Here is a 14015-nt window from a genome sequence, read left to right as displayed (position 1 = left end):
CAAAGGATCGCCAACCAAGCCATTGCTAATAGACTGGACCAAGCCGAAATGGAGCTCGCAGAGCATCGAGCTGCAAATATTCGGGAAAGAAATCAAACGCCCCTCGATCCGTTAAGGACGACTTCCAACCCCCAATGCACTGGACTGTTCGACACCCCAGAGATCCCAAGCGCCCGATCCGGACGCTATGCGAGAGAAAATTCGCAACGACCACTGCCGCAGGGCATGACCCACCGAAGCCGAAGCTACAGTGGACTGGACGAAATCGACACTGGACTCCAACGCCCACGAAGCACTCCGATCCAATTCCAGAACGGATCGACGGAGAGGCAGGGGGAGCCAAGAACACGAATCTCACCATTAAACCATTCTATCCCCGAGAATCGAACTCCCTCCGCGACTAGGACCTTCAATCAAACATGGTTCGATAACCCAACAGAACAAGCTTGGTGACACGATCTTCGCGGTCCCGTCAATATCGACCCCCAAAGGGAAGACTTGGGAATCCCGAATGAAACTGGAACCTTCTAGAATTATATCGAAAGGAACGACCCCGAGCTCAAAAGGATACATACGATCGTACACATGGCGACGAGCTCCGCTCCCGATATCGACATGGTCATCGAGGAAACGAGAAGGACCCCATTCACAAACATAATCACCAGCGTAAGACTGCATCACGTTGGGAAACTAAAATTCCCCGAATACGCCGGGAACACAAACCCGAAGGCCCATGTGCAAGCTTTCCGTCTAGCGATATCAAGAGCACACCTCACCGACGACGAAAAAGAAGCTGGATACTGCCGTTTCTTTGCCGAGAACCTCACTGGAGTCACACTAGAGTGGTTCGCTAGACTAGAAGAAAATTCTATCGACAACTTTACCCAGTTGGTATCTACGTTCCTCAAACAATACTCAGTCTTCATAGAGACAAGAGTTACCAAAGAAGATCTCTGGAATCTCAAACAAGCGCCTTTCAAGCCATTAAGAGCATACATAAACAAATTCCGAGAAATCAAAGCTAAGATCTCACATCCGAACGAAGTCGTTGCCCTCGCAGCTTTAAAGAATGGTGTCTGGTTCTCATCCAAATTCAGGGAAGAATTGGCGGTACGAGCACCTATCTCGTCGGACGACACCCTACACCGAGTCTCTTATATCGCCACTCACGAAGAGGAAGTCGCAGCCCTGAAAGAACAATATAGCGCGAACAAGAACAACGCAACCAAAAAACCTGCTACTCCTAAAGAACGAACCACCAAAGGGCAACATTCCTACGCAATAAATAATTCGCCGCAAAAGTCTTCAACATACAACCTTAGCAAATACTGTGCTTTCCATGATCGCAAGGGCCACTCGACCGAAGAATGTCGAGCCGCACTTCGCAATCAAAACGAAAAATAAGAAAACTAATAAAGAAGCCGAAGAAGAAGAAGAGCCAGTGACTCCGAAATTCAACCGAAAGGCCAAAGCCCCAACAAACAAAAGAGGCAGGGATATCGAACAGGAATCACCGAGCTCTCCCCCCCCACCCCAGCCCTGAAGAAAAGAGTTGACATGATTTCATGGGGGCAGAACAGCAACACAACCGATGAAATCAAGAGCCAAACCGAAGGAAAAATCCGCTTCGACATCTCGGTAGCAATCCGCACATTGGAAAATCCCGACTAAGTCACCCCCCCCTCCCGGTGTCACTCCATACAACCCAAACACAAAACCTCCTAGCGTAAAAATCTCCAACTTCAAGCGAAAGAATAAAATGACCAAAATTCGGGAGCTGCTGGAGAAACCGATTCAAAAACAAGATAGAATGCAGACTCTCAATCGCAATCTGTCTGGGGGGCAAAGACACTGCCGAACAGCACTGACTAAGAGGTGGAATTTTCCGGCCCATAACAAGGGCAAAAACGGATCGACTTCATCTACGGAGGCTCCAAATTCTGCAATTCGGTCAACTCAATCAAAGCATACCAACGAAGAGCAGAAAACAACGTAGGAATTAGAGAGCCCTTGTCAAGTCCCGATCACGAAATCACTTTCAACGAAAAGGAAATCGTATACCTCGGTAAACCACACGACTACGCGCTCGTGATACGAATCGACGTCGGTGGCTGTGAACTATCCCGAGTAATGATCAACACCGGAAGTTCGGCCGATGTCCTCTTCTACGATGCGTTTAAAAAATGGGATTCACTAGAGCACTCCTAAAGCAAGAGCGAACTCCCCTCATCGGCTTCGCAGGAAAGACCACCTATTCTCTCGGATCGATCGAGCTCGCGGTAACCGCTGGAGAAATCAGAAAAAATCGTTGAATTCATCGTGATAGACCGTCCAGCCCCATTCAATGCAATCCTCGGGAGACCTTGGCTATACAACATGAAGGCAGTCCCCTCGACATATCACCAATGCCTGAAATTTCCAACCTCGAAAGGATTCGAAACTATCAGAGGAGTTCTTCTACCTCGCGAGCTTTAACGACATTGAGCTACACCCTTAATCAGGCAGCCAAAATTAATGACAGACGTACCTACGAACATGAACAATCGAACAACATACCCCATCCCAGGGAAAATAATTGAACTACGTTATGACTTGATCCCTCGACGAAGGTACGTAGGCAACTCACGACACGAGTCCAGTCACCTTCCACCTACAGAACTCAAAGTGGGCATATCGCAACACCCGAAGAACAAACGGCACGACAATATCAAAAACTGCCTTCTTTTCACAAATATGTAACGAAAGAGAATCCGACATCTTAATAAATACAGTTCTTAGACATTCGAACACACCAGACTTTTCGTGTCAGAAAATCGCCTAACTGCGATAGTTGACCAAAAACCAGGACCCTGATCAAGTCCTCGTCCGCGGCTAACTCCGCCAACAAGCGCGACAAAACTAGCTAACAAAATCTTTTGTTACATCGAAACTGTCGATAGAAGTATCTAGAACAAATCGACACATGGCCCCAAAAGATCGGCCTCGCATAAAACATAAAAATGGCAACAAATAAATCGGGACCCACGATCCCTTCTTTATTAAATAAAAATAATAATAAAGAAACAAATGGTAGAGGGAAAAACAAAGAAAGTCCCTAAAGCTACCCTTCGATGCCAAATTCACCATCCTCAAAGCGATCACCCGAGCATTTCGCCACGTCATCCGCCACAGAAGGGACCTTATCGAAGAAATCCTCCGGCAGATCCTCTGAAATCTGAGGCAGGTCGAGCTTTCCAACGGAAAAATCCGAAGTCGCCATCACATCGACCTCGGACAAAAGCTCGATCTCCTTCGCTCGAAGCCGCAACAACTCATTCGAAGCTAGGAGATTGTTGCTCATGATCTCGTTCAAGAGATCTATATTTGCCATGACTTCTCGAAGACGAGCCTCACAATCAGTTGCAGCCTTCTTCTTTTTCCATTTCTCCTTCAGAGAGACCAGCACATCCATATAGCTATCCGCCATAGTCTTTTTGGCCTCACGAGTCGCGCGGCGAAGGTCGTCAAAGAACTTATTGGCAGAAGATTCAACCTTCTCTTCCAAAAAGGAAACTTGCTCGAGGGCCGACTTCCTTTCGTTACTCACAACTCGCAGACGATCTTCGAGCGAAGCAGCCTGATTCCCCAGCTTTTCAGCGGTAGTCAGTTGAGCAGCATTGGCACGCTCCCGGTCTTGAGCCATCTTTAGACCGAACTTTAGCTCACAAACGACCTTCTTTATTTCATAAAGTTCGTCAGAACGCGGAACATCTTGCAGGCGTTTTTCTAAAATCACCACAAACTCGTTGTTAGCCTCCATAGCCTGAAACATGATAAATCAGTTTAGACAAAACAAACCGACAAGAACCAAATTTCAAAAGGAACGACCTTGGCATGGGCCACAACCATCTTTACGTAAGCCCCGCGCTCCGTCATATTACGCAGAGAGGGAAGCGCACATCCAGCAGGTTTGAAGTGCCTCACTAAATGAGCAACACTGTCTGGATCTTCCATAATAGGACAATCCTTGGAATGCGAGAACTGCTAGTGGAACGGCTTAGCAATAGCAGCTTCACCCGAGATACCAAGACGACGATCCGAACCATTCGTTTTAGCCTTCTTCGGAGGACGATCATGCCCCTCCAAACCCGTTGGGCTACTCGACTTAACGCGGGAAACAGATTTTTCACCCTCAGGGTCTTTGGCCCCTTTGGTTGAAGGCCGCGGAAGTTGGGTCTCCTCACAAAGAACTTCTGTGAGTGCATCACTCACATCTCCGGATCGAATACGTTCCGCAGTGGCACTACCAGTTCGAGTTCGTACGCTATCGGAATCGCGAGAGTTGGATCTTCTTGAAGTCATATTCCTTTAGCGAGCAAAATTGAAACTAAATGAGATACTATGACGAATCCTAGAACAAAGCCAAAGCTTTATAGGGATCGGAACCTCGCCATATCTCAACTAGCCGAACAAAAAGAATCTCGAAAGCTAAAGCAACAAGGATATTCCAAAATATTATGCTTATCCATTAAAAGATATCCAAGATATCAAGATCAAAGATCGTCAAAAAAACCAAAAGATATTAAAACAGAAAAAACTAACTAGAAACGGAATCATCGGGGACAGACGACCCCCCCGACTTGATCCACCGAATAATCTGAGACTTGAGGAAGATCGAGCTCAGAGATCTACCAATCCGGCACGGCGGCTAGGGCGACAAGATCCTCACAATCTCCTTCAATTCCCTTTAATCGTGCAAGCTCCGCATCCACAGTCAGGCCCCCATCCCTAAGCTCGTTCAGGAGATCGATGTTTGCGGTCACTTCTTGTAGCCAGATCTCAGCAGACACTTCCTTCTTCTTGCTCGCCCACCTACCCTTCAAAGATTCGAGAACTTCCCGATACTTTGCCGCAATATCGCGACGAGCAATACAAGAAGCGCGGCGAAATTCTTGCCCTTTGAGCAACCATCTGGGATGTCAGAGCAAATCTTCTCCAGTCTTCAGTCAAATCTTCGATCTTCTCGGCATCCTTCTTCCCTTCTCGCTTGGTGGCTTCGAGCTCCTTCGAAAGCCTCTTGATCTCAGAACCAATACTCTCGATTTCCTTGTCGTTCCGAGAAGCCACGACATGATCCGCCATCATCACGACGTACTCATTAAAAGCTTCCATCATCTGAGAAGAAATGGAAATGAGCAAATACCACAAAACAGCTTTTCAAATAGAATGAAGGCGAGAGACGAACCTTAGAGCTCGCCACAGCAACCTTGACATAGGCTTCCCTCTCGACTGAGGAAGCGAGAGATGGGAGACGACAACCCGCTGACCTCATGCGACCAGAGAGGTAAATTAATTCGCTTTGGGCCGCAAACAAAGAGCCATCTCCCTCAGAAGCAAACCTAGGACGAGACGGACTGGGCAAGTCACCTTCCGATGACCGACGTCGCTTACGAGTCGCCGCCATGGTCTCGTCTTCTGAGCCAGGACTCAACGAGACAGGAGGTCGAGTCTCTCCTGAAACATCTTCGTCGTCGGAATCATGAATCGAGATCAAGGGAGATTTTCCGGAAGCTCGGTCCCTCGATGCAAACCCAGAAGTTTGAAATGACGATCTTCTCACAAGCTGCCTAGTTAGCCAATTTGAAGACTGAGTCTGAACAGAAGGAGTCGCTACGACCTCCTGGGAATGATCGGTCTCGCCTTCAGACCCCTCGGCCGAAGGAGCTTTATTGGTCCCCGCCGGCAAGGCGTGGACATTTTGAATCCGAGTTCGATCAAAAGTAGACCAGTTTGAACAACCTCTCCGAAGGGCCCTCATAATATCGCGGATCTCATCCGACATTGAAGAACTTCCAGAAGGAACTAAATCAAACGAAAATAAACGAAAGTTTTAATCTTCGACTCCCTAAACAAAGAAATCATCAGCACATAGGCAAAAGAAAACTAACCGATATTCTCAGCCCAACGTCGGGGAAGCTGGGAGAAATCGAAGTCACCCATAGATGCTGGATCCATATTGAAAACGAAAAATTGCTCGCGCCACTTCTCGTCGCGATAAGGGATGTCTTCGATGATGTGGCCACCTGGGCGCGGAGACACGAGGAAAGTACCTGGGTTCTGCTTATTCCGCTTCACCAGAACGAGCTGACAAAACTCACTAAGACCAAAAGCAAGACCCTCCTCCCTAGCCTTAACCAAGAAGGCGACAAGATGCCTAAGAAAATTTGGGAGAAGCTGGGTAAGCGTAACCCAAGCTCCGCCAGGACCTCCAGTATTGGCTCCGGGATCAGGAAGGTAAGACCGCAGGAATGAAAGAAGGAAATATAGGCTCCGTAGTAGCCTTCTCTCACGGTTTCGAGAGTCTCATTCGTACCGGCCAAATCAAGAACGACAGCGCGATCGACCCCGTACACCTTGTAAAGGTTCTCGAGATCATCAGCCTCGATAGTCGGACGAGGGAAATTTAACGACGAAGACATCTTAAGCTCGACAAAAATTTTCGGAGCAGAGGAAAGAGACTAGAAAGAAGAAACGAGATTGAGGCAAAAAGAAGATCCTCTACGTATATATAAGCCACCTTAACGGCTCTATCATCGCTATCGAGAAAAGTAATTATTACCTAGCCTATGCCCTAGCGGCGGCTAAAGTAACCGTTACCGATTAAAATAATAAAAAAAAACGCGCCAACGAACGGCTTTTTTGAAAACGATCATTTAAACCGGATCCGAGCGATATCTGTTATCAAACCAGAAGACCCGGATCAAAAGACAACCGCTCCTTTTCCTTTTCGATCAAATCAAAAGAGGCTGGGGGACAAATGTTGGACCCAATTTTGGTCAATACCATAGTGGGCCGTGATCAAAGACATGGGCCTTAAAGGGGCTGCGCCCGTAGCGAGGATACGAGCTCGAGAAGGAGTCGTCGAGGTCGCGGAGATCGCGCAACAAGAAGCTGAGATCGCGGAGCTACCACAGAAGTCTCGAAGTCAGCTTACTATAAAGGATGAGGAATGGAAACAGAAGAGGATACGTTGAAAACCCTAGAGAGAGCTAAACATTCATATCGATCTTGTTGTCTTTCCACTTTTAGATTCTTTCTTTACCTATCTCATTTGTACCACTCGATCTAGTTCAATTCATTGTATTCGATCTTATTCATCAATAAAGTCCATTTTCACCTACTGGAAACTATTTAACATCGTTGTGTTCTGAAGATATCGTTGCCTACATCATTTGTCTTCGCTAGATCAAATCCCGATCACTATCAAATACTTTGTGTAGATTTTAGGTTCTACAGGAATGAAGAAAGGTGTAACCCCCCCCCCCCCATGAAGTACAACAACAAGTAGAAGATGATGCAGAAGTCGATGCTATAGATAGTGAAAATCAGGAAACCAAGGAAGTAAGCTAATTTATAAGTCTTTATAAATTGATTGACTTTTTAAATGTTTAATATACTCTATGTAACTTTACTTATTGTGTCATTAAATTGAAGGATAGAGAACTGAATGAGGATGCATCTAACAAGCCCGTGAAGTTTACAAAGAAACGTGGAAGAGGAAATAAGGTAAATATCTCTGTGTATAATGGTTTCTAAAATATTCTTTCAAATTTCATTGACTACATCCAATTATCATTTCTGATTTTCTTGATTATTATGCTTATAAAGGAACCTAACGTTGACACCTCCAAATCAAAAAGACAAAAGAAACAAGAAGATTCAGCTGGTGATGTGATAGGACGTGTATTGGAAGATCTGGAAAAAACCGATTAGAAGCATGGCGAATTTGAAGAAATGAAGCTCTTTCAGTTTTTAGTGCTTTTAACTAATATCAATGAAACTTTCAGTTTTAGTGTTATCTTTTGTTGATGTCTTCAATGAGAAACATCTTTTGGCTTGTACCTTAATCCTCCATGATGAGGAAAATATTTTTTGGTTTGTACCTTAATCCTTTGATAAGGAAACATATTTTATTTATGTTCATGCAGGTAAGCTAAGATATCAAAAGAACATATAATTTCTGCAATTAATCTGAATCCTAATGTTTTATAAAGGGTGGTTAATGTACACATTTCGTATAATAAGTAACATAACTTCTATTAGACACATGTAAACTTTATAAAGCATTATAAAATGATAAATGTAATAATAAAAGGTTCCCCAAAAGCTATGTGATTCCAATTGTCTCTTATAACATCATATAAAATAATCAATTGCACACAAGTTTTTATACTACTCAGTTATCAAATAGGCATTACACAACTACCTTTGTTGTGTCCTTTCTATCCACATCTGCTACATTTGTAAGACTTGGGTGATGGTTTGGATATGGGCCGATATTTTCCATACTCCTACGAACTTGGTATCCTCTTTTTTTCCCTCCTGCCACTAGGAAATCGTGTAGATGGAGGGCGACAAACAAACGAAGCTACATGGGGAGGAATATCCCAATATGCTTTATCACCAACAGGATATACACTCTCTGAATATGCTAGTGTAAACCTAATAAGAAAATTAAGAGAATTAGATAAAGGTACAACCAAGAAAGAAAAATGAAAAAGAAGTGTTGTAGAACAATGTTTATAAAACCTTATAAATTCGATCAATTATATAGACGTGGTAAAGTATTACCACAATGACTGAGAGAACGCACCTTTTATTGGAGAAAAACTCATCGACATAATCAGTTTCATGCTTATTTCCAGCCTTTGCAGCGGCAATTGCATGAGCACAAGGAAACTTCTCAACATCAAACACAAAGCATGAGCAATGCCTTGTTTGAAAATTCACCACTTGATCTCTTGTATCTCCCTTAACCTCAAACTCTGAATCATTGATTTTGGAAACTTCGAGAAAGCGAGACGTAAAATCATATAGCTCCTTCATCTTGTTCCCCACAACGAGAGTGACAGGGTGCATGTGACGAACTCCTTGCTCACGTTGTTCAGTGAACCACTTAGTCATTATCATCCTAATAGTGTCAAAAGACAGACTATTGGATACTCACGACTCACTTTCAGCAAAGAATTTATAGATTCGGCCAAGTTTGACGTCATGATGTTGAAGCCATTTGCAGGAGAATAAGCTCGGGACCACTTCCTGAAGTCTGCTTTACGAAGATAATCTGCTAATACAATGTCGGACGCCTCAATCTCATGAAAATAGCAATCAAAATCATCCTTGGTGTAGGCATAAGCAGCTTCAACAACCAAAGGGACAAGTGTTGAACTCTTGAAATTGTCCTGGACATTCTTTTCAAAGTGAAAGACGCAGATTCCATGGTGAGCAAGCAGATAATGTTGTAAAAGAGCGTTTTCAATTGAGGTTGCATGATCAGAGACATAAACCAAATCCTCTTCATCAGGAATGATGGTTTTCAGACATTTCATAAACCAACTCCATGAGGCATCATTCTCAGAATCAACTATAGCAAAAGCTATAGGATACAAGTGAAAATTACTATCTTGTTGTGGCAGCATTTAATAAATAAGTCATATATACGCATTTAAATCATAATATCTAAAAAGTAATTGTTAGGTTAATTTAAATTTATTAAAATTGCTTACATAGTTAGGCTTGTGAAAAGTAACTTGAGGAATACATCAAAAATAGATTTCTCAAAACTATTATAGAGATGTAAGATACTTTGTTATTCATAAAACATAGGAATAAATGTAAGTAGTTTTTTTTCATCAACATAAGCTCACGAAGACTCTACAAATCAAACTGGTAACTCCGCATCCATTTGAACGATAAACGACAGTTGTTTCCTGGCACTGCGTGCAAAGCTATCCGATATTGAACTTTGTATTCGTGCTTTGTATTTGTGGTACATGAATGATCTCTAAGTTGTGAAATTTCATTTTAGGATTTTTATGTCTTCCAAATAACTTACAAATGTTGGCATTTCTCTTGGTTCCAAAACCATCTTCACCAATTGAGAATCCGTTGCAAATGTGACATGAAATTGACTTAAATTTCTCATGCATTCCATAACCCAAATAAACGCTTCTACTTCCGAGTGAAGGGGGGACAGACTAGCCCAAGTGTTTCTTGGCCCCACCAATCAATCAAATTCTTCTAAGGTAATATACCAATTTTGTCCTGAAATTTTTTCCAGTCTTTCCGTGGTCCATTTGTAAAACACCATCTGCCTGGTATGGATAGTAAAGTCGTAATCTCTACCTCTGTATTTTGGACTATCCTTTGTGTAATTGATGCATGTTCCTCACCCAAAAGTAAAGATTCCATCGATCCACATTATTGAAGACTTTGTTTTTCCGACCCTTCCAAATGTACCATAATATCCATGCAAACTGGTGATCTTCCATTTGTGAGAAGACTCTCCAAAACAGATGATCCATATTTACAAAAAGTGAATGGGTAAGTAAAATATACGAATACGATGGAATCTTTGAGAGTGCCCAAAGTTGAACTGCCGGTAGAAATTCAAAAAATGCATGGTTTATTGATACATCCGATGCTCCACATCTAGCAGAATGTATATCACCTTGCATCCCCTCGGTCACAGGTTTTTCTTAACTACTATCACTACAAGAAATCTTGATATCATAACAGGATAGCGTTTTTTCGATTATGTTGTGTTTTTCATACCTCTTACTTTTACATAGCGTTTGTGAAAATGCAAACGCTATGTTTGGTTAGTCCGGATTTAATTCTGCAAACGCTTTTTCGAAACATAATATACATAGCACTTTCATTTTCAAAACGCTATGCATAATTTAAGCGGGAAAACAATTGATTTTTCCTCTCACCCCTTGTTTCACTTTTTCTCTCCCTCCATTATATTTGCCTCCAAAAATCATAAACTATAAACCCTGAATCATAAACTCTAAACTAAAAAATTTTAACTCTAAAATTTTAACATCAAATCTTAAATTTAACTTCAAATCTTAAATATAAACTCAAAAAATTAATATTTTTAAAAATTAATCTCAAATCTTAAATCAATACCCCAAACCTTTAACCCTCAAACCTTATACTCAAACCTTTATTCTAAACTCCAAACTTGAAACTAATCTTAAGTTAATCATATACCCTAAATTCTAATTAAAAATCTTTCAACTCTAATCTTTTTATTAATCAAATAATCTTAATCTCATGTTTTAAATTTTAATTCAAATTTTAATATTTGTTAAAAATTTAGTTTATTAAATCTAACCTCAAACCCTAGACTATAGACTTATATATATCATACCCCAAAATTAATCATATACACTAAACTTGACTAAAATCTAACAACTTTAATCTTTTTATTATTTAACTTCAAATCTTCATACAAACCTTAAACCTTTAATATTTTCATATTTAAAGTTGACATCTTCAAAATTAAACATATAACTTAATCCAAAACATTAAACATATAACAACCATATTCCCTAAATTTCATTAAACATATAACTTAATCCAAAACATTAAAACTATATATAACCTATAAACCATATTCCCTAAATTTCATTAAACACTAAACATATCTTAATCACAAATCTTCATATAAAAAATCTAATCCGTATACTCCCAAAACTCCAAACAATTAAAAAGATATGAAAAAACAATTTTTATTACTTTTTTTATGGCCATTGATTGATTAGAATCTAAAGGTCAAAATTATCCTTTTGTCTATCTTCAACCTTATTTCTCATTGGTTAAAATTGTTTCTCAAAGATCGCAATTTCTAGCCATTGATGAAATGTAATCCAAGGGTAACAATTAAATCTCTTTCTTTCTCGTTTATCTTCTCCTATACGACTTGTCATCTTCTCCAAATCTCAATTTCTCAAAGATAGAGAGAGCGAGAGAGCTCAAAGAACGGCATCAATGGCGTCGAAGCTTCTTACTTCCTTTTTTTCTCCTATTTCTCTATCTCGTTTCACTCTCTGATACTTCTCTGACATCTATCTCCTCCGCCGAAGTTCTCCGAATCTGGACAACCTTCGCTTCTCTCTATCAAGTACCACCTCTCTTCGACGAGGCTTCCCGGAGAAGCTCTAACGAATCTCCCCACCCTCAGATCTAACTCTCTCTAACCGTCACGAACTCATCTCGATCCGGTAGAGTGAATCCTTCGATAAACGACGTCGGAGTCAATTCGGAAGCTCTACAGTCGCCGGAAGATAGCTTATAGCTCTCAGACTCACCGATTTAGACGGCGACGAGCTTCCCTACCACCAACAAGCCTCGGAGTTTATGCCGTCATCTACTCCACCTTGGCCACTCTGGATCCGTTTCGCATCTTTCTTCACGAGAACCAAGCTCTTTCTCTCTCTCTCTCTTTCAATCTCTCTCTCTCTGATTTTCTTTTGATTTGGTACAGGAAGGTGGATCGTGAGCAGAGATGGTTGTCATGAGCTTGAAGACAGAGGAGTTACGGCATGGTGGTGGTGCTAGCCGCCTCTGCTCACCGGAGAGTGAAGAAGACAAAGGATGTATGGCGTGATGGTGATGCGGTGGATGAAGATGACGACGTGATGCGGCTGATGATGATTCAACTCAGATTTAGGTTTAGGTTTTTCTTTGGTTTGGTTTAGTGTTTTTTTTACTTGGTTTAGTTTGGATTTAGATTATTTTTTTTGCTTTGGTTTAGTATACATCATTTTTTGTAAGGTATTAACTAGGCCTGGGCATTCGGGGTGTCAATCGGGATTCGGTTTTTTGGGTTTATCAAAATCAGTCCTATTCGAATTATACGAAAGTTCGGTTCGGGACCGATTCGGGTTCTATCGAGTTTGAATCGGGGTTAGTAAATCTTCAAAGAACCGGTACAACCCAATATACTTTCGGGTTCGGATTTTAATCGATTTTTCGGTTTAAAAGTACATGATTTTTACCTATTTTATAACCAAAACATGAGTAAAATCGGTTCTTAAGTTTTAAAATATTTAATTTGTGCCTATTTTGTAACCAAAACTAAGTAAAATCGATTCAAAAATAAAGAACATCAAATGTGATCATTCAAAATCAAATGAAAAGTAAACATATTTACTGATAAAAAGAAAACCAAATAAATAAAAGCATAAAACAAAAACCAAGTAGATGTGCCGCAGTCCACGGATCATTACATGGAACCAGCTCAGCATGGAGTTCAGGACGTTCAGAACATTTCAACCGAGGTTCATGTTTTTCACCGTACCAGACTTGACTTGGATCATGCCAGACTTGACTTGGGTGGTGAAGAAACCGAAGACGGACATGCATTCTCATCCGGCGGACCATCCGGACAGTCCCGCAAGCGTCCTTATCGTTACCCCGTGCATCCATCTGGTTCGGATGAACCTTGACATCTTGACTAGTCTTCTCCATTTTCCGTGCCTTGACCAGATCTAGTCTTCTCCATTTTCCGTGCCATGACTAGATCTAGTCAAATTTGTATTTTCTATTCATTGTTTTCCCACATTTTCTTTAATTGTCTTTGACTACAAAACACTATAAATATGTAGTCCATTTGATGAATAAAGGAGTTCAGTTTTGGTTGTTTATTTTGTTTCTTCTCTGAGTGAGAGAGAGAGTTCTTTAGCTAGTTCATTGGTGTGAACCGGCTTGTTGATTTGGTGGTCAGCTAATTAATCTTTGTGTGTTGTTTGGTGGTTAGCCAACACATTGTTGGGGTCGAAAACGGTTACGACGAAGTTAACGTCCAAATCCCTGAAGAAGAAAACGAAAAACCTTCTTCGACAAATACTTTTTCGAAATAGATTCTTCCTTACGAAAAGCTTTGCGGAGGAAACACGAGACATCGGACAAGAGCTCAAAAAGGGTCGCTACACAGCGACCGAACGCGTGTTCCGCTCGGTCGCTACGTAGCGACCGAGCGTTCGTTCGCTCGGTCGCTACGTAGCGACCGAGCTCTTCCGAGACGTCGATACGACATTAGTCCATGCATTTGTTGTCTACCCTTCGATGCTATCTCCCGAAGACCGTAGCGAACCCATTTCATGTTTCCCGCCATTCAAAGTCATCGATCAAGCTTTACGGAAAAAACCGCGGGAAGTTCACTCTTTATCGAAAGAAGCCGTAAT

At 41.7% G+C, this 14015-nt stretch overlaps 3 protein-coding genes across 3 annotated transcripts; 1 reads left to right on the top strand and 2 right to left on the bottom strand.

Annotated features, from left to right (window-relative positions):
- Positions 1 to 585: 585 nt before the first annotated feature.
- LOC125591821 lies at positions 586 to 1404 on the top strand. Its single transcript, XM_048766688.1, has one exon. It carries the CDS (start codon positions 586 to 588, stop codon positions 1402 to 1404), a length of 819 nt encoding a protein of 272 aa, XP_048622645.1.
- A 3263-nt stretch (positions 1405 to 4667) lies between these two features.
- On the bottom strand, positions 4668 to 6458 carry LOC125591820. Its single transcript, XM_048766687.1, has 5 exons — positions 6246 to 6458; positions 5928 to 6168; positions 5225 to 5841; positions 4936 to 5154; positions 4668 to 4856 (listed from the first exon to the last, which is right to left on the bottom strand). The coding sequence occupies exons 1-5, from the start codon at positions 6456 to 6458 to the stop codon at positions 4668 to 4670; spliced, it is 1479 nt and encodes a 492-aa protein (XP_048622644.1).
- Positions 6459 to 8330: 1872 nt separating this feature from the next.
- LOC125591819 lies at positions 8331 to 9458 on the bottom strand. Its single transcript, XM_048766686.1, has 3 exons — positions 8994 to 9458; positions 8633 to 8934; positions 8331 to 8481 (listed from the first exon to the last, which is right to left on the bottom strand). Exons 1-3 carry the CDS (start codon positions 9456 to 9458, stop codon positions 8331 to 8333), a joined length of 918 nt encoding a protein of 305 aa, XP_048622643.1.
- Positions 9459 to 14015: the final 4557 nt, after the last annotated feature.

The sequence above is a fragment of the Brassica napus genome, chromosome C8 (assembly GCF_020379485.1).
Source record: "Brassica napus cultivar Da-Ae chromosome C8, Da-Ae, whole genome shotgun sequence".
Lineage (NCBI taxonomy): Eukaryota > Viridiplantae > Streptophyta > Magnoliopsida > Brassicales > Brassicaceae > Brassica > Brassica napus.
The sequence above is the reverse complement of the archived record's forward strand: the minus strand, read 5'-3'. Positions and strand labels throughout refer to the sequence as shown.

What these genes read in the sequence shown, in the direction of transcription:
- LOC125591821 (XM_048766688.1), top strand. Translation starts at nt 586, where the DNA reads ATGGCGACGAGCTCCGCTCCCGATATCGACATGGTCATCGAGGAAACG.
- LOC125591820 (XM_048766687.1), bottom strand. Translation starts at nt 6,458, where the DNA reads ATGTCTTCGTCGTTAAATTTCCCTCGTCCGACTATCGAGGCTGATGAT. An exon ending in ACGTTGGGCTGAGAATATCG is followed by an intron (nt 5,842 to 5,927) that starts GTTAGTTTTCTT and finishes CGTTTGATTTAG; the next exon opens with TTCCTTCTGGAAGTTCTTCA. An exon ending in CCCAGATGGTTGCTCAAAGG is followed by an intron (nt 4,857 to 4,935) that starts GCAAGAATTTCG and finishes GAATCTTTGAAG; the next exon opens with GGTAGGTGGGCGAGCAAGAA.
- LOC125591819 (XM_048766686.1), bottom strand. Translation starts at nt 9,458, where the DNA reads ATGCTGCCACAACAAGATAGTAATTTTCACTTGTATCCTATAGCTTTT. An exon ending in CTATAAATTCTTTGCTGAAA is followed by an intron (nt 8,935 to 8,993) that starts GTGAGTCGTGAG and finishes ATAATGACTAAG; the next exon opens with TGGTTCACTGAACAACGTGA. An exon ending in GAGTTTTTCTCCAATAAAAG is followed by an intron (nt 8,482 to 8,632) that starts GTGCGTTCTCTC and finishes TTTTCTTATTAG; the next exon opens with GTTTACACTAGCATATTCAG.